The 27,500-nt window shown below is 41.9% G+C and overlaps 1 protein-coding gene across 1 annotated transcript in view; it reads left to right on the top strand.

Annotated features, from left to right (window-relative positions):
* atp10b (ATPase phospholipid transporting 10B) overlaps window positions 1-27,500 on the top strand; it is a 108,656-nt gene that overhangs the window by 31,927 nt on the left and 49,229 nt on the right. Inside the window, 5 exon segments of the mRNA XM_042326329.1 lie at window positions 610-694; window positions 2,064-2,170; window positions 2,426-2,624; window positions 12,904-13,198; window positions 23,693-23,741. Of these exon segments, the coding sequence (XP_042182263.1) occupies window positions 610-694; window positions 2,064-2,170; window positions 2,426-2,624; window positions 12,904-13,198; window positions 23,693-23,741 (735 nt within the window).

A 27,500-nucleotide genomic window follows, 5' to 3' on the forward strand; every position in this document is an offset into this window, starting at 1 on the left:
AAAGGCCTCACTGTGTCATTATGAAAGGCCTCACTGTGTCATTATGAAAGGCCTCACTGTGTCATTATGAAAGGCCTCACTGTGTCATTATGAAAGGCCTCACTGTGTCATTATGAAAGGCCTCACTGTGTCATTGTGATGAAAGGCCTCACTGTGTCATTATGAAAGGCCTCACTGTGTCATTATGAAAGGCTGTGTCTCACTGTGTCATTATGAAAGGCCTCACTGTGTCATTATTACTGTGTCATTAAAGGCCTCACTGTGTCATTATGAAAGGCCTCACTGTGTCATTATGAAAGGCCTCACTGTGTCATTATGAAAGGCCTCACTGTGTCATTATGAAAGGCCTCACTGTGTCATTATGAAAGGCCTCACTGTGTCATTATGAAAGGCCTCACTGTGTCATTATGAAATGCCTCACTGTGTCATTATGAAAGGCCAACATTCTTTGAAATAATGTGTCTTTGCATTCATGAGTTATAATGAAAGCTTCTGGAATTACAGGTTTGTTGTAATGGATTCTGGAACCATCGAAACACTTTCCAGCTCTGGGAAACTGTCCTTCCTGCCTTAAACAGTTTGAATGTGTGTATTTTTATTTTTATTTTCATATTTTCTTTAATCCACAACACTTCAACAGCAAAGTAGTCGTTGAAAAACCCAACGACAAACTCAATCATTTCAAAGGTTACATGTGAGTAGTAACAACAACAACAACAACAACAACAACACTATTATACTGTATCCAAAGAGGCCAACCAAACCAGTCATGTTGTGTATGAATGAAGCCAAGCTAAATGGATGAATACGTTACTGTATTTCTCCCAATGCTCTAAATAAAGCATTACTTTACTGTATTTCTCCCGATGCCCTAAATAAACCACTACTTTACTGTATTTCTCCTGATGCTCCAAATTAACCATTACTTTACTGTATTTCTCCCGATGCTCCAAATTAACCATTACATTACTGTATTTCTCCTGATGCTCTAAATAAACCAATACTTTACTGTATTTCTCCTGATGCTCTAAATAAACCATTACTTTACTGTATTTCTCCTGATGCTCTAAATAAACCATTACTTTACTGTATTTCTCCTGATGCTCTAAATAAACCATTACTTTACTGTATTTCTCCCGATGCCCTAAATAAACCACTACTTTACTGTATTTCTCCTGATGCTCCAAATTAACCATTACTTTACTGTATTTCTCCCGATGCTCCAAATAAACCATTACTTTACTGTATTTCTCCTGATGCTCCAAATTAACCATTACTTTACTGTATTTCTCCTGATGCTCTAAATAAACCATTACTTTACTGTATTTCTCCTGATGCTCTAAATAAACCATTACTTTACTGTATTTCTCCTGATGCTCTAAATAAACCATTACTTTACTGTATTTCTCCTGATGCTCTAAATAAACCATTACTTTACTGTATTTCTCCTGATGCTCTAAATAAACCATTACTTTACTGTATTTCTCCTGATGCTCTAAATAAACCATTAATTTACTGTATTTCTCCTGATGCTCTAAATAAACCATTACTTTACTGTATTTCTCCTGATGCTCTAAATAAACCATTACTTTACTGTATTTCTCCTGATGCTCTAAATAAACCATTACTTTATTGTATTTCTCCTGATGCTCTAAATAAACCATTAATTTACTGTATTTCTCCTGATGCTCTAAATAAACCATTACTTTACTGTATTTCTCCTGATGCTCTAAATAAACCAATACTTTACGGCTCTAGCAGCTTCTCACCGACGTTCTTAGAGCCCCGTAGCTTTTATAGCAGCTGCTATGTCCACTCTCCAGTCCAGTTAGGCCATAAAGGGAGAGAATTAATGAATAGCCTGCGTCTGAAATTGCATCCTGTTCCCTATGTAGTGCACTACTTTCGACTAGGGCCGTAGGGCATGGCACCCTATTCCCTATGTAGTGCACTACATTTGGACGCACTACTTTTGGGTGCCATTTTGGACATGTCCATGGAGAATATATAGGGGGTAATGAATACCTAATGAGACGTGAGTGTAAAAGAATGTCTCTCTGCAGAGAGACGGCTGATATCAGGAAGTTGGGCTTTAGGATTGACAGTCTGCTGCTGAGGGGGTGTACCGTCAGAAACACAGACCACGCAGCTGGGTTCGTGGTGTACGCAGGTGAATATGACCTCTGACCTCTGACCTCTGAGCTCTACTGTTACAACTTTACGTTCCTGGTTAAGTTATTACATTTACGAAGTTCGTTAATTACAGCAATCGGAACATTTGAGTGTTTAAATTAAAACACCAGAAAAGACGACGAGCCTCGTTTGAGTAAACACTTACCCGCTTGCGACCACGTAGCGGTTTACTAGCGGCTCGCCACTGGCCAGGTTGGCACCGCTACAGCGTTTCACTCATCTCTTGTTTCAGGCCGTGAGACCAAGTCCATGCTAAATAACTACAGACCCAGGTACAAACGCAGGTACAGGTACAAACTGGAACGCAAGATGAACATGGACGTGCTCTTTTGTGTCATTGTGCTCTTCTGCATGTGCCTTATAGGAGCGCTTGGTAAGTTGAACCTGCAGTTCACCTCAATTCCAATACCATACAATCATGGTAACACAATATTTGAAGGATACACACCTACATAAAGACCTGATGATAATATATTTGTAAACCATACCAAGCCGTATAGGAGAACTAGGTAAAGTTAACCTACCCTACATTAATTACCATACAATTACTACATCATATTGTACTAATATACCTTCCCTATCAACATATAGGTCTACGTACTGATATAGCCAAGACAACTGCATCTTCTAGCAATGCACTGTATAAAGATGTTAAGTGCCAAATGACACCTTATTCCCTACATAGTGCACTACTTTTGACCAGAGCCCCATAGGCCCTGGCAAAAAAAATTGTGGACTAAGTAGGGAATAGGGTGCCATTTGGGACACACTTCAGCTCGCAGGGTTAATAACTACTTAACTAGACACCGGGCCTGATAGGACAGCTCACAAAGCTTCTGCTCTTTTCTGTCCATATTAACACATGGATGGGTGGAAGAGGCAGGGCCAGGAGCAAGGAGGGAGGGCGTGGTCAAAACAACACATTCACTAGCCAAGGTTAATGTTCTCATCCAGTGACCTTTATAGGAAGACATTGAACAGTGATCAGGATCAGGTCGTAAGGTTAACTTTCTAATCCATTGAACTTTATACACTCATCAAGGCTGTCCCCACCGACGAACACTTTTGGTTCCTGTTAGAACTCATTTGGTGTCCATGTAGAACTTCTTTGCGTGAAGGGTTTTACATGGAACTCGAATGGGTTCTAACCTGGAACAAAAGGGTTCTACTTGGAACCAAAAAGGTTCTTGACAAGGGTTTTCCTATGGCAAGGTTCAAGATTGCATTTTTTTCTAAGAGTCTAGGAAGTAATGTAAACATTGATCAGGTCCAGCAAGATTAATGTTGTAATCCATGGACTTTTATAGGAAGACATTTTAACATCAGTCATTGGCCGGCCATCAGTATATAGAGTGAAGAAGAAGAGGGGAAAGGAGGGAGGAAAAAGTGACAGAAACAACCCCTGTTCTGAGGTAGAGGAGTGTGATTAATCCACCTGTCCTTACTGTCCTTTTTCTTTCTTACCCTCCTCTCCTCTCATCCTGTTCTTACCCTCCTCTCCTCTCCTCTCATCCTGTTCTTACCCTCCTCTCCTCTCCTCTCATCCTGTTCTTACCCATCCTGTTCTTCTCCTCTCCTCTCCCTCTCCTCCTGTTCTTACCCTCCTTTCCTCTCATCCTGTTCTTACCCTCCTCTCCTCTCCTCCTGTTCTTACCCTCCTCTCCTCTCATCCTGTTCTTACCCTCCTCTCCTCTCCTCCTGTTCTTACCCTCCTCTCCTCTCCTCCTGTTCTTACCCTCCTCTCCTCTCATCCTGTTCTTACCCTCCTCTCCTCTCCTCTCCTCTCATCCTGTTCTTACCCTCCTCTCTCATCCTGTTCTTACCCTCCTCTCCTCTCCTCCTGTTCTTACCCTCCTCTCCTCTCCTCCTGTTCTTACCCTCCTCTCCTCTCCTCCTGTTCTTACCCTCCTCTCCTCTCATCCTGTTCTTACCCTCCTCTCCTCTCCTGTTCTTACCCTCCTCTCCTCTCATCCTGTTCTTACCCTCCTCTCTCTCCTCTCCTCCTGTTCTTACCCTCCTCTCCTCTCCTCCTGTTCTTACCCTCCTCTCCTCTCCTCCTGTTCTTACCCTCCTCTCCTCTCCTCTCATCCTGTTCTTACCCTCCTCTCTCTCCTCTCATCCTGTTCTTACCCTCCCTCCTCTCCTCTCATCCTGTTCTTACCCTCCTCTCCTCTCCTCTCATCCTGTTCTTACCCTCCTCTCTCTCCTCTCATCCTGTTCTTACCCTCCTCTCCTCTCCTCCTCCTGTTCTTACCCTCCTCTCGTTTCCTCCTGTTCTACCCTCCTCTCCTCTCATCCTGTTCTTACCCTCCTCTCCTCTCCTCTCATCCTGTTCTTACCCTCCTCTCCTCTCCTCCTGTTCTTACCCTCCTCTCCTCTCCTCCTGTTCTTACCCTCCCTCCTCTCATCCTGTTCTTACCCTCCTCTCCTCTCTCTCCTCTCATCCTGTTCTTACCCTCCTCTCCTCTCATCCTGTTCTTACCCTCCTGTTCTTACCTGTTCTTACCCTCCTCTCCTCTCCTCCTGTTCTTACCCTCCTCCTGTTCTTACCCTCCTCTCCTCTCATCCTGTTCTTACCCTCCTCTCCTCTCCTCCTGTTCTTACCCTCCTCTCCTCTCATCCTGTTCTCTCCTCTCCTCTCCTCCTGTTCTTACCCTCCTCTCCTGTTCTTACCCTCCTCCTCTCCTCCTGTTCTTACCCTCCTCTCCTCTCCTCTCATCCTGTTCTTACCCTCCTCTCCTCTCCTCTCATCCTGTTCTTACCCTCCTCTCCTCTCCTCTCATCCTGTTCTTACCCTCCTCTCCTCTCCTCTCATCCTGTTCTTACCCTCCTCTCCTCTCCTCTCATCCTGTTCTTACCCTCCTCTCCTCTCCTCTCATCCTGTTCTTACCCTCCTCTCGTTTCCTCCTGTTCTTACCCTCCTCTCCTCTCATCCTGTTCTTACCCTCCTCTCGTCTCCTCTCATCCTGTTCTTACCCTCCTCTCCTCTCCTCTCCTCCTGTTCTTACCCTCCTCTCGTTTCCTCCTGTTCACCCTCCTCTCCTCTCCTCCTGTTCTTACCCTCCCTCCTCATCCTGTTCTTACCCTCCTCTCCTCATCCTGTTCTTACCCTCCTCTCCTCTCCTCTCCTCCTGTTCTTACCCTCCTCTCCTCTCATCCTGTTCTTACCCTCCTCTCCTCTCCTCCTGTTCTTACCCTCCTCTCCTCTCCTCCTGTTCTTACCCTCCTCTCCTCTCATCCTGTTCTTACCCTCCTCTCCTCTCATCCTGTTCTTACCCTCCTCTCCTCTCATCCTGTTCTTACCCTCCTCTCCTCTCATCCTGTTCTTACCCTCCTCTCCTCTCATCCTGTTCTTACCCTCCTCTCATCTCCTCCTGTTCTTACCCTCCTCTCCTCTCCTCTCCTCCTGTTCTTACCCTCCTCTCCTCTCATCCTGTTCTTACCCTCCTCTCCTCTCCTCCTGTTCTTACCCTCCTCTCCTCTCCTCCTGTTCTTACCCTCCTCTCCTCCTCCTGTTCTTACCCTCCTCTCCTCTCCTCTCATCCTGTTCTTACCCTCCTCTCTCTCCTCTCATCCTGTTCTTACCCTCCTCTCGTTTCCTCCTGTTCTTACCCTCCTCTCCCTCATCCTGTTCTTACCCTCCTCTCCTCTCCTCTCATCCTGTTCTTACCCTCCTCTCCTCTCCTCTCCTCCTGTTCTTACCCTCCTCTCGTTTCCTCCTGTTCTTACCCTCCTCTCCTCTCCTCCTGTTCTTACCCTCCTCTCCTCTCATCCTGTTCTTACCCTCCTCTCTACTCATCCTGTTCTTACCCTCCTCTCCTCTCCTCTCCTCCTGTTCTTACCCTCCTCTCCTCTCATCCTGTTCTTACCCTCCTCTCCTCTCCTCCTGTTCTTACCCTCCTCTCCTCTCCTCCTGTTCTTACCCTCCTCTCCTCTCATCCTGTTCTTACCCTCCTCTCCTCTCATCCTGTTCTTACCCTCCTCTCCTCTCCTCCTGTTCTTACCCTCCTCTCCTCTCATCCTGTTCTTACCCTCCTCTCCTCTCATCCTGTTCTTACCCTCCTCTCATCTCCTCCTGTTCTTACCCTCCTCTCCTCTCTCTCCTCTCCTCCTGTTCTTACCCTCCTCTCCTCTCATCCTGTTCTTACCCTCCTCTCCTCTCCTCTCCTCCTGTTCTTACCCTCCCTCTCCTCTCCTCCTGTTCTTACCCTCCTCTCCTCTCCTCCTGTTCTTACCCTCCTCTCCTCTCCTCTCATCCTGTTCTTACCCTCTCTCCTCTCCTCTCATCCTGTTCTTACCCTCCTCTCCTCTCCTCTCATCCTGTTCTTACCCTCCTCTCCTCTCCTCTCATCCTGTTCTTACCCTCCTCTCCTCTCCTCTCATCCTGTTCTTACCCTCCTCTCCTTTCCTCCTGTTCTTACCCTCCTCTCCTCTCCTCCTGTTCTTACCCTCCTCTCCTCTCCTCCTGTTCTTACCCTCCTCTCCTCTCCTCCTGTTCTTACCCTCCTCTCCTCTCCTCCTGTTCTTACCCCTCTCCTCTCCTCTCCTCCTGTTCTTACCCTCCTCTCCTCTCCTCTCCTCCTGTTCTTACCCTCCTCTCCTCTCATCCTGTTCTTACCCTCCTCTCCTCTCCTCTCATCCTGTTCTTACCCTCCTCTCCTCTCCTCCTGTTCTTACCCTCCCTCTCCTCTCCTCCTGTTCTTACCCTCCTCTCCTCTCCTCTCCTCTCCTCCTGTTCTTACCCTCCTCTCCTCTCCTCTCCTCTCCTCCTGTTCTTACCCTCCTCTCCTCTCATCCTGTTCTTACCCTCCTCTCCTCTCCTCTCATCCTGTTCTTACCCTCCTCTCCTTTCCTCCTGTTCTTACCCTCCTCTCCTCTCATCCTGTTCTTACCCTCCTCCTCTCATCCTGTTCTTACCCTCCTCTCCTCCTGTTCTTACCCTCCTCTCCTCTCCTCCTGTTCTTACCCTCCTCTCCTTTCCTCCTGTTCTTACCCTCCTCTCCTCTCATCCTGTTCTTACCCTCCTCTCCTCTCCTCTCATCCTGTTCTTACCCTCCTCTCCTCTCCTCTCCTCCTGTTCTTACCCTCCTCTCCCTCCTGTTCTTACCCTCCTCTCCTCTCCTCCTGTTCTTACCCTCCTCTCCTCTCCTCCTGTTCTTACCCTCCTCTCCTCTCCTCCTGTTCTTACCCTCCTCTCCTTTCCTCCTGTTCTTACCCTCCTCTCCTCCTCCTGTTCTTACCCTCCTCTCCTCTCCTCCTGTTCTTACCCTCCTCTCCTCTCATCCTGTTCTTACCCTCCTCTCCTCTCCTCTCCCTCCTCTCATCCTGTTCTTACCCTCCTCTCCTCTCATCCTGTTCTTACCCTCCTCTCCTCTCCTCTCCTCCTGTTCTTACCCTCCTCTCCTTTCCTCCTGTTCTTACCCCTCCTCTCTCTCCTCCTGTTCTTACCTTCTCCTGTTCTTACCCTCCTCTCCTCTCCTCCTGTTCTTACCCTCCTCTCCTCTCCTCCTGTTCTTACCCTCCTCTCCTCTCCTCTCTCCTGTTCTTACCCTCCTCTCCTCTCCTCTCCTCTCATCCTGTTCTTACCCTCCTCTCCTCTCATCCTGTTCTTACCCTCCTCTCCTCTCATCGTGTTCTTACCCTCCTCTCCTCTCATCCTGTTCTTACCCTCCTCTCCTCTCCTCTCATCCTGTTCTTACCCTCCCTCCTCTCATCCTGTTCTTACCCTCCTCTCCTCTCATCCTGTTCTTACCCTCCTCTCCTCTCATCCTGTTCTTACCCTCCTCTCCTCTCATCCTGTTCTTACCCTCCTCTCCTCTCCTCTCATCCTGTTCTTACCCTCCTCTCCTCTCCTCTCATCCTGTTCTTACCCTCCTCTCCTCTCCTCTCCTCCTGTTCTTACCCTCCTCTCCTCTCATCCTGTTCTTACCCTCCTCTCCTCTCATCCTGTTCTTACCCTCCTCTCCTCTCCATCCTGTTCTTACCCTCCTCTCCTCTCTCCTGTTCTTACCCTCCTCTCCTCTCATCCTGTTCTTACCCTCCTCTCCTCTCTCTCCTCCTGTTCTTACCCTCCTCTCCTCTCCTCTCCTCCTGTTCTTACCCTCCTCTCCTCTCCTCCTGTTCTTACCCTCCTCTCCTCTCCTCCTGTTCTTACCCTCCTCTCCTCTCCTCCTGTTCTTACCCTCCTCTCCTCTCCTCCTGTTCTTACCCTCCCTCTCCTCCTCTCATCCTGTTCTTACCCTCCTCTCCTCTCCTCTCCTCCTGTTCTTACCCTCCTCTCCTCTCCTCTCCTCCTGTTCTTACCCTCCTCCCTCTCATCCTGTTCTTACCCTCCTCTCCTCTCATCCTGTTCTTACCCTCCTCTCCTCTCATCCTGTTCTTACCCCTCCTCTCCTCTCATCCTGTTCTTACCCTCCTCTCCTCTCCTCCTGTTCTTACCCTCCTCTCCTCCTGTTCTTACCCTCCTCTCCTCCTCCTCCTCCTGTTCTTACCCTCCCTCTCCTCTCCTCCTGTACTTACCCTCCTCTCCTCTCCTCCTGTTCTTACCCTCCTCTCATCTCTTCCTGTTCTTACCCTCCTCTCCTCTCCTCCTGTTCTTACCCTCCTCTCCTCTCTCCTGTTCTTACCCTCCTCTCCTTCCCTCCTGTTCTTACCCTCCTCTCCTCTCATCCTGTTCTTACCCTCCTCTCCTCTCATCCTGTTCTTACCCTCCTCTCCTCTCCTCCTGTTCTTACCCTCCTCTCCTTCCCTCCTGTTCTTACCCTCCTCTCCTCTCCTCCTGTTCTTACCCTCCTCTCCTCTCCTCCTGTTCTTACCCTCCTCTCCTCTCATCCTGTTCTTACCCTCCTCTCCTCTCATCCTTTTCTTACCCTCCTCTCCTCTCCTCTCATCCTGTTCTTACCCTCCTCTCCTCTCCTCCTGTTCTTACCCTCCTCTCCTCTCATCCTGTTCTTACCCTCTCTCCTCCTGTTCTTACCCTCCTCTCCTCTCCTCCTGTTCTTACCCTCCTCTCCTCTCCTCCTGTTCTTACCTCTCCTCTCCTCTCCTCCTGTTCTTACCCTCCTCTCCTCTCATCCTGTTCTTACCCTCCTCTCCTCCTGTTCTTACCCTCCTCTCCTCTCCTCCTGTTCTTACCCTCCTCTCCTCTCCTCCTGTTCTTACCTTCCTCTCCTCTCATCCTGTCCTTACCCTCCTCTCCTTTCCTCCTGTTCTTACCCTCCTCTCCTCTCCTCCTGTTCTTACCCTCCTCTCCTCTCATCCTGTTCTTACCCTCCTCTCCTCTCCTCCTGTTCTTACCCTCCTCTCCTCTCCTCTCCTCTCATCCTGTTCTTACCCTCCTCTCCTCTCATCCTGTTCTTATCCTCCTCTCCTCTCATCCTGTTCTTACCCTCCTCTCCTCTCCTCTCATCCTGTTCTTACCCTCCTCTCCTCTCATCTCATCTTGTTCTTACCCTCCTCTCCTCTCCTCTCATCCTGTTCTTACCCTCCTCTCCTCTCATCCTGTTCTTACCCTCCCTCCTCTCCTCTCATCCTGTTCTTACCCTCCTCTCTCTCTCTCTCCTCCTGTTCTTACCCTCCTCTCCTCCTCTCATCCTGTTCTTACCCTCCTCTCCTCTCCTCCTGTTCTTACCCTCCTCTCCTCTCATCCTGTTCTTACCCTCCTCTCCTCTCATCCTGTTCTTACCCTCCTCTCCTCTCATCCTGTTCTTACCCTCCTCTCCTCTCATCCTGTTCTTACCCTCCTCTCCTCTCCTCCTGTTCTTACCCTCCTCTCCTCTCATCCTGTTCTTACCCTCCCTCTCCTCCTGTTCTTACCCCTCTCTCCTCTCATCCTGTTCTTACCCTCCTCCCCTCTCATCCTGTTCTTACCCTCCTCTCTACTCATCCTGTTCTTACCCTTCTCTCCTCTCATCCTGTTGTTACCCTCCTCTCATCCTGTTCTTACCCTCCTCTCATCCTGTTCTTACCCTCCTCTCCTCTCATCCTGTTCTTACCCTCCTCTCCTCTCATCCTGTTCTTACCCTCCTCTCTACTCATCCTGTTCTTACCCTCCTCTCTACTCATCCTGTGCTTACCCTCCTCTCCTCTCATCCTGTTCTTACCCTCCTCTCCTCTCATCCTGTTCTTACCCTCCTCTCTACTCATCCTGTTCTTACACTCCTCTCATCTCTTCCTGTTCTTACCCTCCTCTCCTCTCATCCTGTTCTTACCCTCCTCTCCTCTCCTCCTGTTCTTACCCTCCTCTCCTCTCCTCCTGTTCTTACCCTCCTCTCCTCTCCTCCTGTTCTTACCCTCCTCTCCTCTCCTCCTGTTCTTACCCTCCTCTCCTCTCATCCTGTTCTTACCCTCCTCTCTACTCATCCTGTTCTTACCCTCCTCTCCTCCCATCCTGTTCTTACCCTCCTCTCCTTCCCTCCTGTTCTTACCCTCCTCTCCTCTCATCCTGTTCTTACCCTCCTCTCCTCTCATCCTGTTCTTACCCTCCCTCTACTCATCCTGTTCTTACCCTCCTCTCCTCTCATCCTGTTCTTACCCTCCTCTCCTTCCCTCCTGTTCTTACCCTCCTCTCCTCTCCTCCTGTTCTTACCCTCCTCTCCTCTCATCCTGTTCTTACCCTCCTCTCTACTCATCCCCTCTCATCCTGTTCTTACCCTCCTCTCTACTCATCCTGTTCTTACCCTTCTCTCCTCTCATCCTGTTGTTACCCTCCTCTCATCCTGTTCTTACCCTCCTCTCATCCTGTTCTTACCCTCCTCTCCTCTCATCCTGTTCTTACCCTCCTCTCCTCTCATCCTGTTCTTACCCTCCTCTCTACTCATCCTGTTCTTACCCTCCTCTCTACTCATCCTGTGCTTACCCTCCTCTCCTCTCATCCTGTTCTTACCCTCCTCTCCTCTCATCCTGTTCTTACCCTCCTCTCTACTCATCCTGTTCTTACCCTCCTCTCCTTCCCTCCTGTTCTTACCCTCCTCTCCTCTCATCCTGTTCTTACCCTCCTCTCCTCTCATCCTGTTCTTACCCTCCTCTCATCCTGTTCTTACCCTCCTCTCATCCTGTTCTTACCCTCCTCTCTTCTCATCCTGTTCTTACCCTCCTCTCCTCTCATCCTGTTCTTACCCTCCTCTCCTCTCCTCCTGTTCTTACCCTCCTCTCCTCTCATCCTGTTCTTACCCTCCTCTCCTCTCATCCTGTTCTTACCCTCCTCTCTACTCATCCTGTTCTTACCCTTCTCTCCTCTCATCCTGTTGTTACCCTCCTCTCATCCTGTTCTTACCCTTCTCTCCTCTCATCCTGTTCTTACCCTCCTCTCTACTCATCCTGTTCTTACCCTCCTCTCCTCTCATCCTGTTCTTACCCTCCTCTCTACTCATCCTGTTCTTACCCTCCTCTCCTCTCCTCCTGTTCTTACCCTCCTCTCCTCTCATCCTGTTCTTACCCTCCTCTCCTCTCCTCCTGTTCTTACCCTCCTCTCTACTCATCCTGTTCTTACCCTCCTCTCCTCTCATCCTGTTCTTACCCTCCTCTCCTCTCATCCTGTTCTTACCCTCCTCTCTACTCATCCTGTTCTTACCCTTCTCTCCTCTCATCCTGTTGTTACCCTCCTCTCATCCTGTTCTTACCCTCCTCTCATCCTGTTCTTACCCTCCTCTCCTCTCATCCTGTTCTTACCCTCCTCTCCTCTCATCCTGTTCTTACCCTCCTCTCCTCTCATCCTGTTCTTACCCTCCTCTCCACTCATCCTGTTCTTACCCTCCTCTCTCTCATCCTGTTCTTACCCTCCTCTCCTTCCCTCCTGTTCTTACCCTCCTCTCCTCTCATCCTGTTCTTACCCTCCTCTCCTCTCATCCTGTTCTTACCCTCCTCTCCTCTCCTCCTGTTCTTACCCTCCTCTCCTCTCATCCTGTTCTTACCCTCCCTCTCTACTCATCCTGTTCTTACCCTCCCTCTCCTCTCATCCTGTTCTTACCCTCCTCTCCTCTCCTCCTGTTCTTACCCTCCTCTCCTCTCATCCTGTTCTTACCCTCCTCTCTCTCCTCTCATCCTGTTCTTACCCTCCTCTCCTCTCCTCCTGTTCTTACCCTCCTCTCCTCTCATCCTGTTCTTACCCTCCTCTCCTCTCCTCCTGTTCTTACCCTCCTCTCCTCTCCTCCTGTTCTTACCCTCCTCTCCTCTCATCCTGTTCTTACCCTCCCTCTCCTCTCATCCTGTTCTTACCCTCCTCTCCTCTCATCCTGTTCTTACCCTCCTCTCTACTCATCCTGTTCTTACCCTCCTCTCTACTCATCCTGTTCTTACCCTCCTCTCCTCTCATCCTGTTCTTACCCTCCTCTCCTCTCATCCTGTTCTTACCCTCCTCTCTCTCATCCTGTTCTTACCCTCCTCTCCTCTCATCCTGTTCTTACCCTCCTCTCCTCTCATCCTGTTCTTACCCTCCTCTCCTCTCATCCTGTTCTTACCCTCCTCTCTCTCATCCTGTTCTTACCCTCCTCTCCTCTCATCCTGTTCTTACCCTCCTCTCCTCTCATCCTGTTCTCACCCTCCTCTCTCTCATCCTGTTCTTACCCTCCTCTCCTCTCATCCTGTTCTTACCCTCCTCTCCTCTCATCCTGTTCTTACCCTCCTCTCTACTCATCCTGTTCTTACCCTCCTCTCCTCTCATCCTGTTCTTACCCTCCTCTCCTCTCATCCTGTTCTTACCCTCCTCTCTACTCATCCTGTTCTCTCTACTCATCTCTTCCTCCCTCCTCTCTTCCTTCTCCTTCAGATCCTGATTCCCATCTCCTTGTACGTATCCATTGAAATTGTGAAGGCGGGTCAGGTGTTCTTCATCACTAACGACATAGACCTGTATGATGAAGAGACAGACAGCAGAGTCCAGTGTAGAACCCTCAACATCACTGAGGACCTGGGACAGATTCACTACGTCTTCTCGGACAAGACTGGTACCCTCACAGAGAACAAGATGGTGTTCAGAAGATGCACCGTCATGGGAACAATGGGAACTGTAAAGAAACAATGGGAACTGTAAAGAAACAATGGGAACTGTAAAGAAACAATGGGAACTATAAAGAAACAATGGGAACTGTAAAGAAACAATGGGAACTGTAAAGAAACAATGGGAACTGTAAAGAAACAATGGGAACTGTAAAGAAACAATGGGAACTGTAAAAAAACAATGGGAACTGTAAAGAAACTATGGGAACTATAAAGAAACAATGGGAACTGTAAAGAAACAATGGGAACTGTAAAGAAACAATTGGAACTGTAAAGAAACAATGGGAACTATAAAGAAACAATGGGAACTATAAAGAAACCATGGGAACTGTAAAGAAACAATGGGAACTGTAAAGAAACAATGGGAACTGTAAAGAAACAATGGGAACTATAAAGAAACAATGGGAACTGTAAAGAAACAATGGGGACTGTAAAGAAACAATGGTAACTGTAAAGAAACAATGGGAACTGTAAAGAAACAATGGGAACTGTGAAGAAACAATGGGAACTGAAACCAGTTGAACATGCCCTGCTGTTCAAATAGCATTAGTTGATTGTGACTGTCAAGGTCGCTGGATGTAATTTGAGCTCTTCCACTCGTTGTCTGCTTAGTTGTTTTTTTGGTATTTTAATAGGACTTGCTTCAGCATTGATGTTTGTTGGTGGTCCAGTCTTGATGGTATAAACAAATTAAGGAGTGTGCCTTTACGTATCCTCATCACAAGTTCCACAAACCCCCGCTGGCTTATCAACTTTAACCCTGGTTTCAACCATCTGGACCACAGTTTAGCAGGTACTGCTATGGGAATCTACCTCTCTCCTGTTATCAACCCAATGTTTCCTCATATTAAAGACTAAACAGAATATTGTGGGGCTCTGGCCTTGAGCCAGGCCCCTGAAATGCTGATGCAGTTTTAATTAGGGGTTCTAGCACCAGTAATGATGAAAAATGGCCCTTTCTAGTTTCATCTGGTTCTGTAGTCTACAGACTGTAATCTGCTCCAGGATCGGTTTATGCTGTCTAGCCAACTCCTATGATCATTAAACATCAACAGGAGTTGGCTGTACAGCACAAACAGATACGGGCCCAGTTTATACTGAGTGAGTACAGTGAATATGTTTTGGCTCTCCTCTCCAGACATCCGTCTGCCTGTCCCTGGGGAGGCTGATGACACAGAGGAAGAGGTTCCCTTCCACCAGAGACCACTCCCTTTGAGGACAGGATGGACCCTGGAAGACAACCATGACCATGACCCAGAAGTAATACAATGTTGCCATGGTGCGCAGCGACCTCACAGGAACAAGGAAGGAAGTGGCCAGGGGGAAGTAGCATTCAGCAGTCCACTGGTGAGATTATAGCTTTATGATAACAACAACAATAGAAACAATGCATTTGTTAGGCTGAGTACCCAATGTATCCATACCGCTCAAGCAAGAATGTTTTGGATAGTAAATACTTCAAATAACTCAACCTAAAACACAGCATATAATGTTTTTATGACTCTGTGGTCAGTGGGTGTGGCTCTTTGCCGTATCTGTAGTTGCACATATGGTCATGCTGAGCAACATGACGCCATGGGCTACTGATATCACATCAACATCAACATCACATCACATCAACATCACATCACATCAACATTATATCACATCAACATCAACATCAACAATATATCACATCACATCAACATTATATCACATCAACATTATATCACATCAACATCAACATCAACAATATATCACATCACATCACATCAACATTATATCACATCAACATTATATCACATCAACATCAACATCAACAATATATCACATCACATCAACATTATATCACATCAACATCAACATCAACAATATATCACATCAACATGACGCCATGGGCTACTGATATCACATCAACATTATATCACATCAACATCAACATCACATCAGCATCAACATCACATCAACATCAACATGACGCCATGGGCTACTGATATCACATCAACATCAACATCACATCAACATCAACATTATATCACATCAACATTATATCACATCAACATCACATCAACATCAACATCAACATTATATCACATCAACATGATGCCATGGGCTACTGATATCACATCAACATCAACATGATGCCATGGGCTACTGATATCACATCAACATCAACATGATGCCATGGACTACTGATATCACATCAACATCAACATGATGCCATGGACTACTGATATCACATCAACATCAACATCACATCAACATCAACATTATATCACATCAACATGACGCCATGGACTACTGATATCACATCAACATCAACATTATATCACATCAACATCAACACTATATCACATCAACATTATATCACATCAACATTATATCACATCAACATCATCATTATATCACATCAACATGACGCCATGGACTACTGATATCACATCAACATCACATCAACATCACACCACATCAACATCAACATTATATCACATCAACATGACGCCATGGGCTACTGATATCACATCAACATCACATCAACATCAACATCACATCAACATCAACATCATATCACATCAACATTATATCACATCAACATCAACATCACATCAACATCAACATCAACATTATATCACATCAACATCAACATCAACATCAACATCACATCACATCAACATCAACATTATATCACATCAACATCAACATTATATCACATCAACACTATATCAAATCAACATTATATCACATCAACATTATATCACATCAAATTATATCACATCAACATCACATCAACATCAACATCAACATTATACCACATCAACATCAACATCAACATCACATCAACATTATATCACATCAACATTATATCACATCAACATTATATCACATCAACATCAACCTCAACATTATACCACATCAACATCAACATCACATCAACATTATATCACATCAACAATGTATCACATCAACATTATATCACATCAACATCAACATCACATCACATCAACATAATATCACATCAACCTCAACATTATACCACATCAACATCAACATCAACATCACATCAACATAATATCACATCAACAATGTATCACATCAACATTATACCACATCAACATCAACATCAACATCACATCAACATTATATCACATCAACATTATATCACATCAACATTATATCACATCAACAATGTATCACATCAACATTATATCACATCAACATCAACATCAACATCACATCAACATTATATCACATCAACAATGTATCACATCAACATTATATCACATCAACATCAACATCACATCACATCAACACTATATCACATCAACATTATATCACATCAACACTATATCACATCAACATTATATCACATCAACATTATATCACATCAAATTATATCACATCAACATCACATCAACATCAACATCAACATTATACCACATCAACATCAACATCACATCAACATTATACCACATCAACATCAACATCACATCAACATTATATCACATCAACATCATATCACATCAACATCAACATTATATCACATCAACATCAACATCACATCAACATTATATCACATCAAATTATATCACATCAACATCACATCACATCAACATCAACATCAACATCACATCAACATTATATCACATCAACATCAACATTATATCACATCAACATCAACATCAACATCAACATCAACATTATATCACATCAACATCAACATTATATCACATCAACATCACATCAACATTATCTCACATCAACATCAACATCAACATTATATCACATCAACAGCAACATTATATCACATCAACATCAACACTATATCACATCAACATTATATCACATCAACATCAACATCACATCAACATCAACATCACATCAAATTATATTACATCAACATTATATCACATCAACATCAACATTATATCACATCAACATTATATCACATCAACACTATATCACATCAACATTATATCACATCAACACTATATCACATCAACATTATATCACATCAACATTATATCACATCAACATCAACATCAACATTATATCACATCAACATTATCTCACATCAACATTATATCACATCAACATCAACACTATATCACATCAACATCAACATCAACATTATATCACATCAACATTATCTCACATCAACATCAAAATCAACATTATATCACATCAACGTTATATCACATCAACACTATATCACATCAACATTAACATCAACATTGTATCACATCACATCAACATCACATCAACATCAACATTATATCACATCAACATTATATCACATCAACATCAACATTATATCACATCAACATTATATCACATCAACATCAACATCACATCAACATCACATCACATCAACATTATATCACATCAACATCAACATCAACATCAACATTATATCACATCAACATCAACCTTATATCACATCAACATCACATCAACATCAACATCATCATTATATCACATCAACATTATATCACATCAACATCAACATTATATCACATCAACATCACATCAACATCAACATCAACATCATCATTATATCACATCAACATTATATCACATCACATCAACATTATATCACATCACACATCAACATCAACATCAACATTATATCACATCAACATTATATCACATCAACATCAACATTATATCACATCAACATTATATCACATCAACATCAACATCAACATTATATCACATCAACATTATATCAAATCAACATCAACATTGTATCACATCAACATCACATCAACATCAACATCAACATTGTATCACATCAACATCACATCAACATCAACATCAACATTATATCACATCAACATTATATCACATCAACATCAACATTATATCACATCAACATCACATCAACATTATATCACATCAACATCAACATCAACATTATATCACATCAACATCACATCAATATCAACATCAACATCAACATCAACATTATATCACATCAACATCAACATCACATCAACATCAACATCAACATCAACATCAACATTATATCACGTCAACATCAACATCACATCAACATCAACATCAACATTATATCACATCAACATTGTATCACATCAACATCAACATTATATCACATCAACATTATATCTCATCAACATCAACATTATATCACATCAACATCACATCAACATCAACATTATATCACATCAACATCAACATTATATCACATCAACATCACATCAATATCAACATCAACATCAACATTATATCACATCAACATCAACATCACATCAACATTATATCACATCAACATCACATCATCATCAACATCAACATCAACATCAACATTATATCACATCAACATCAACATTATATCACATCAACATTATATCACATCAAATTATATCACATCAACATCACATCACATCAACATCAACATCAACATTATATCACATCAACATCAACATCACATCAACATTATATCACATCAACATCAACATTATATCACATCAACATCAACATCACATCAACATTATATCACATCAACACTATATCACATCAACATTATATCACATCAACACTATATCACATCAACATTATATCACATCAACATTATATCACATCAACATCAACATCAACATTATATCACATCAACATTACATCACATCAACATTATATCACATCAACATCAACACTATATCACATCAACATCAACATTATATCACATCAACATTATATCACATCAACATCAACATCAACATTATATCACATCAACATTATATCACATCAACACTATATCACATCAACATTATATCACATCAACACTATATCACATCAACATTACATCACATCAACATTATATCACATCAACATTGTATCACATCAACATTACATCACATCAAATTATATCACATCAACATTACATCACATCAACATTATATCACATCAACATTGTATCACATCAACATTAGATCACATCAACATTATATCACATCAACATCAACATTATATCACATCAACACTATATCACATCAACATTATATCACATCAACATCAACATTATATCACATCAACATTACGCCATGGGCTACTGATATCACATCAACATCAACAGTATATCACATCAACATTATATCACATCAACATCAACACTATATCACATCAACATTATATCACATCAACATTATATCACATCAACATCAACATTATATCACATCAACATTATATCACATCAACATTATATCACATCAACATCAACATTATATCACATCAACATGACGCCATGGGCTACTGATATCACATCAACATCAACATCACATCAACATCAACAACAACATTATATCACATCAACATTTTATCACATCAACATTATATCACATCAACATCAACATCAACATTATATCACATCAACATTATATCACATCAACATTATATCACATCAACATCAACATCAACATCAACATTATATCACATCAACATTATATCACATCAACATCAACATCAACATCAACATTATATCACATCAACATTATATCACATCAACATTATATCACATCAACATCAACATCAACATCAACATTATATCACATCAACATTATATCACATCAACATTATATCACATCAACATTATATCACATCAACATCAACATCAACATTATATCACATCAACATCACATCAACATCAACATCAACATTATGTCACATCAATATCAACATTATATCACATCAACATCACATCACATCAACATCACATCAATATCAACATCAACATCAACATCAACATTATATCACATCAACATCAACATCAACATTATATCACATCAAATTATATCACATTAACATCAACATCACATCAACATCAACATCACATCAACATCAACATCAACATCACATCAACATTATATCACATCAACATCACATCACATCAACATCAACATCAACATCAACATTATATCACATCAACATTATATCACATCAAATTATATCACATCAACATCACATCACATCAACATCAACATCAACATTATATCACATCAACATCACATCAACATCAACATCAACATTATGTCACATCAACATCAACATTATATCACATCAACATTATATCACATCAACATTCTATCACATCAACATTATATCACATCAACATCAACATCACATCAACATTATATCACATCAACACTATATCACATCAACATTATATCACATCAACACTATATCACATCAACATTATATCACATCAACATTATATCACATCAACATTATATCACATCAACATCAACATCAACATTATATCACATCAGCATTACATCACATCAACATTATATCACATCAACATCAACACTATATCACATCAACATCAACATTATATCACATCAACATTATATCACATCAACATCAACATCAACATTATATCACATCAACATTATATCACATCAACACTATATCACATCAACATTATATCACATCAACACTATATCACATCAACATTACATCACATCAACATTATATCACATCAACATTGTATCACATCAACATTATATCACATCAACATTACATCACATCAACATTATATCACATCAACATTGTATCACATCAACATTAGATCACATCAACATTATATCACATCAACATCAACATTATATCACATCAACACTATATCACATCAACATTATAGCACATCAACATCAACATTATATCACATCAACATTACGCCATGGGCTACTGATATCACATCAACATCAACATTATATCACATCAACATTATATCACATCAACATTATATCACATCAACATTATATCACATCAACATCAACACTATATCACATCAACATTATATCACATCAACATTATATCACATCAACATCAACATTATATCACATCAACATTATATCACATCAACATTATATCACATCAACATCAACATTATATCACATCAACATGACGCCATGGGCTACTGATATCACATCAACATCAACATCACATCAACATCAACAACAACATTATATCACATCAACATTTTACCACATCAACATTATATCACATCAACATCAACATCAACATTATATCACATCAACATTATATCACATCAACATTATATCACATCAACATCAACATCAACATCAACATTATATCACATCAACATTATATCACATCAACATCAACATCAACATCAACATTATATCACATCAACATTATATCACATCAACATTATATCACATCAACATTATATCACATCAACATCAACATCAACATTATATCACATCAACATCACATCAACATCAACATCAACATTATGTCACATCAACATCAACATTATATCACATCAACATCACATCACATCAACATTCTATCACATCAACATTATATCACATCAACATCAACATTATATCACATCAAAATCACATCAACATCAACATCAACATCATCATTATATCACATCAGCATTATATCACATCAACATCAACATTATATCACATCAACATCACATCAACATCAACATCAACATCAACATTATATCACATCAACATCAACATCAACATCACATCAACATCACATCAACATCACATCAACATCAACATCAACATTATATCACATCAACATTATATCACATCAACATCAACATCAACATATATCACATCAACATCATTGTATCACATCAACATCACATCAACATCACATCAACATTATATCACATCAACATTATATCACATCAACATCAACATTATATCACATCAACATTATATCACATCAACATCAACATCAACATCAACATTATATCACATCAAATTATATCACATTAACATCAACATCACATCAACATCAACATCACATCAACATCAACATCAACATCACATCAACATTATATCACATCAACATCACATCACATCAACATCAACATCAACATCAACATCACATCAACATTATATCACATCAACATTATATCACATCAAATTATATCACATCAACATCACATCACATCACATCAACATCAACATCACATCAACATTATATCACATCAACATCAACATCACATCAACACTATATCACATCAACATCAACATTATATCACATCAACATTATATCACATCAACATTATATCACATCAACATCGACATCAACATTATATCACATCAACATTATATCACATCAACACTATATCACATCAACATTATATCACATCAACACTATATCACATCAACATTATATCACATCAACATTATATCACATCAACATCAACATCACATCAACATTATATCACATCAACACTATATCACATCAACATTATATCACATCAACACTATATCACATCAACGTTATATCACATCAACATTATATCACATCAACATCAACATCAACATTATATCACATCAACACTATATCACATCAACATTATATCACATTAACATTATATCACATCAACATCAACATTATATCACATCAACATTACGTCATGGGCTACTGATATCACATCAACATCAACATCAACATTATATCACATCAACATTATATCACATCAACATTATATCACATCAACATTATATCACATCAACATCAACACTATATCACATCAACATTATATCACATCAACATTATATCACATCGACAGCAACATTATATCACATCAACATTATATCACATCAACATTATATCACATCAACATCAACATTATATCACATCAACATGATGCCATGGGCTACTGATATCACATCAACATCAACATCAACATCACATCAACATCAACAACAACATTATATCACATATATATCACATCAACATTATTATATCAACATCAACATTATATCACATCAACATTATATCACATCAACATCAACATCATTATACATCATTATATCACATCAACATTATATCACATCAACATCAACATCAACATCAACATTATATCACATCAATATTATATCACATCAACATTATATCACATCAACATTATATCACATCAACATTATATCACATCAACATTATATCACATCAACATTATATCACATCAACATTATATCACATCAACATCAACATCAACATTGAATCACATCATATCAACATCATATCAACATCACATTACATCACATCCACAGTAGGTTGCAGTAATAGATTGCAGTAGTAGGTTGCAGTAGTAGGTTGCAGTAGTAGGTTGCAGTAGTAGGTTGCAGTAGTAGGTTGCAGTAGTAGGTTGCAGTAGTAGATTGCAGTAGTAGATTGCAGTAGTAGGTTGCAGTAGTAGATTGCAGTAGTAGATTGCAGTAGTAGATTGCAGTAGTAGATTGCAGTAGTAGGTTGCAGTAGTAGGTAGCATCAAACATATTTCCACTTTGACATTGTGGGGGTAGTAACAAAAAAAGTGACCCCCCCCCCCAAAAAAAATACTCAATTGAATCAATTTTAAATTCAGGCTGTAACTCAACAACATTTGTAAAGAACTTACTGAAGCCCATACTGCATTAATACTTTAATAACCAACACCGTCCCATAGAGGTACAGTAGAACAGTATGGTGTTTCATTCTGTCCCCCTGTCCTTCCTGTGTACAGGAAACAGAGGTGGTGACAGACAGAAAGCTACTTCAGCGTGTCCTGAGAGGTGATGCCAGACAGAAAGCTACTTCAGCGTGTTCTGAGAGGTGGTGCCAGACAGAAAGCTACTTCAGCGTGTTCTGATAGGTGGTGCCAGACAGAAAGCTACTTCAGCGTGTTCTGAGAGGTGGTGCCAGACAGAAAGCTACTTCAGCGTGTTCTGATAGGTGGTGCCAGACAGAAAGCTACTTCAGCATGTCCTGAGAGGTGATGCCAGACAGAAAGCTACTTCAGCGTGTTCTGAGAGGTGGTGCCAGACAGAAAGCTACTTCAGCGTGTTCTGAGAGGTGGTGCCAGACAGAAAGCTACTTCAGCGTGTTCTGAGAGGTGGTGGTGACGGGGCAGAGGGACACGCCCACTGCCGGGAAACAGATCTCTACCTGGACTTCTTCTTGGCTCTCGCTGTCTGCAACACGGTGGTGGTTTCCATGGCAACGCAGGCTCAGGCTCAAAGACGGAGAGTGAGTCGTGCTCTGTTCCAAGTGTTCCGTTCCTCTCCTCCGTTCTCTTCTCTTCACTGTGACCCTGACTTGGTGTAGGAGAGAGGAAGATGGGATGAGGAGGAGGGAAGGAGGAGAAGAGAGGAGGAAGACGGGAGGAAGAGGGGGAGGAAAGGAGGGAGAGAGGGAGATGGGATGAGGAGGAGGGAAGGAGGAGAAGAGAGGAGGAAGAGTGGAGGAAGAGGGGGAGGAAAGGAGGGAGAGAGGGAGATGGGATGAGGAGGAGGGAAGAAGGAGAAGCGAGGAGGAGGAGTGGAGGAAGAGGGGGAGGAAAGGAGGGAGAGAGGGAGATTGGATGAGGAGGAGGGAAGGAAGCGAAGCGAGGAGGAGGAGTGGAGGAAGAGGGGGAGGAAAGGAGGGAGAGAGGGAGATGGGATGAGGAGGAGGGGAGGAAGAGAAGCGAGGAGGAGGAGTGGAGGAAGAGGGGGAGGAAAGGAGGGAGAGAGGGAGATGGTTTTGTGACCTCAACTTCTAAGACCGCAGGTTATATAACAATATTTGATCTTGATCATAATATTAAACCTTCCTAAATTAAAGGCGGCCTTCGTGATAGATCCTGATGGTTGAAAATGTGCCATTTTATCAGAACAGAATTTCTAGGAAGTACATTTTACTTATAGGATATATGTAGGGTAGAGTTCTGCCCTGCAGTCCAGATATCTGGCAGTAAGGCTGTAGTACTACCCTGCAGTCCAGATATCTGGCAGTAAGGCTATAGGACTGCCCTGCAGTCCAGATATCTGGCAGTAAGGCTATAGGACTGCCCTGCAGTCCAGATATCTGGCAGTAAGGCTATAGTACTGCCCTGCAGTCTAGATATCTGGCAGTAAGGCTACAGCACTGCCCTACAGTCCAGATATCTGGCAGTAAGGCTATAGTACTGCCCTGCAGTCCAGATATCTGGCAGTAAGGCTATAGTACTGCCCTGCCGTCCAGATATCTGGCAGTAAGGCTATAGTACTGCCCTTCAGTCCAGATATCTGGCAGTAAGGCTATAGTACTGCCCTTCAGTCCAGATATCTGGCAGTAAGGCTATAGTACTGCCCTGCAGTCCAGATATCTGGTAGTAGGAACAGTGAGGTACGCAGTGAAGAGAAATCCAATTTATGTATTTCAGCAGAGCCATCAATTAAATTAGTCTGCCTCTTTATCTATCTACTTCTCAGATTTATCTTGAATTATATACTTGCTCTGTCCTCACTGGAAACGTTGTTGGCCAAAACGTTCTCCTTCTCTCCCATCAGTGGTCAGTGTTAATTTACCTAATTGCTCTTTGAGGCTCCAGACAAAATGTCTAGGTCCCTTTTTACTAAATTAACACACACACACACACACACACACACACACACACACACACACACACACACACACACACACACACACACACACACACACACACACACACACACACACACACACACACACACACACACACACTAGGCATGGCACGACATGGGGAGATACACCCTCGTTAATTTGATTACCCAGAGTTCCTGATTGGGTCGGGGAAGTACGAGAGGCCGGCGGGCTGTCCCAAGAACTCAGGATGGGAAGGTCAAAACAGTCATTCCTATTGGTTAAGTGGGCGTGCCCCTTGTGGTGCAATGACAGGCAGACCGGAGTTGCTGATTGGATGATCAGAACACAGTTTCTTCATGGTCTCATCAGACCAGTGGTAGAAAAACTACTAAATTGTCATACTTGAGTAAAAGTAAAGATACCTTAATTAGAAAATGACTCAAGTAAAAGTGAAAGTCATCCAGTAAACTACTTGAGTAAATGTCTGTAGAAATGTAGTTGCTAAAATATACTTAAGTGTCAAAAGTGAAAGAAATCCAAATCAAATCAAATTTTATTTGTCACATACACATGGTTAGCAGATGTTAATGCGAGTGTAGCGAAATGCTTGTGCTTCTAGTTCCGACAATGCAGTAATAACCAACGAGTAATCTAGCTAACAATTCCAAAACTACTACCTTATACACACACAAGTGTAAAGGGATAAAGAATATGTACATAAAGATATATGAATAAGTGATGGTACAGAACGGCATAGGCAAGATGCAGTAGATGGTATTGAGTACAGTATATACATATGAGATAAGTAATGTAGGGTATGTAAACATAAAGTGGCATAGTTTAAAGTGGCTAGTGATACATGTATTACATAAAGATGTATGGTTCTATATGGTACTACTGTAAGTTACTGTATGGTTCTATATGGTACTACTGTATGGTACTGTATGGTTCTATATGGTTCTATATGGTACTGTATGGTACTGTAAGTTACTTTATGGTACTGTAAGTTACTTTATGGTACTGTATGGTTCTGTATGGTGCTGTAAGTTACTGTATGGTTCTATATGGTACTGTATGGTACTGTATGGTTCTGTATGGTGCTGTAAGTTACTTTATGGTTCTATATGGTACTGTATGGTACTGCATGGTTCTGTATGGTGCTGTAAGTTACTTTATGGTTCTATATGGTACTGTATGGTTCTATATGGTACTTTATGGTACTGTATGATACTGTATGGTTCTATATGGTACTGTATGGTACTGTACGTTACTGTATTGTACTGTATGGTGCTGTAAGTTACTGTATGGTTCTATATGGTACTATGGTTCTCTATGGTACTTTATGGTACTGTATGATACTGTATGGTTCTCTATGGTACTGTATGGTACTGGTTACTTTGTATGGTACTGTATGGTTCTATATGGTACTTTATGGTACTGTATGGTTCTATATGGTACTGTATGGTATGGTTACTGTATTGGTACTGTAAGTTACTGTATGGTTCTATATGGTACTGTATGGTTCTATATGGTACTGTATGGTTCTCTATGGTACTGTATGGTTCTATATGGTACTGTATGGTACTTTATGGTTCTATATGGTACTTTATGGTACTGTATGGTACTGTACGTTACTGTATTGTACTGTAAGTTACTGTAAGTTACTGTATGGTACTTTATGGTACTGTATGGTACTGTATGGTACTGTATGGCACTGTAAGTTACTTTATGGTACTGTATGGTTCTGTATGGTGCTGTAAGTTACTTTATGGTACTGTATGGTACTGTAAGTTACTTTATGGTACTGTATGGTACTGTAAGTTATTGTAAGTTACTGTATGGTTCTATATTGTACTGTATGGTTCTATATGGTACTGTATGGTTCTATATTGTACTTTATGGTCCTGTATGGTACTGTATGGTTCTATATGGTACTGTATGGTACTGTATGGTTCTATATGGTACTG

This window comes from Oncorhynchus tshawytscha, linkage group LG08 (genome assembly GCF_018296145.1).
Source record: "Oncorhynchus tshawytscha isolate Ot180627B linkage group LG08, Otsh_v2.0, whole genome shotgun sequence".
NCBI lineage: Eukaryota > Metazoa > Chordata > Actinopteri > Salmoniformes > Salmonidae > Oncorhynchus > Oncorhynchus tshawytscha.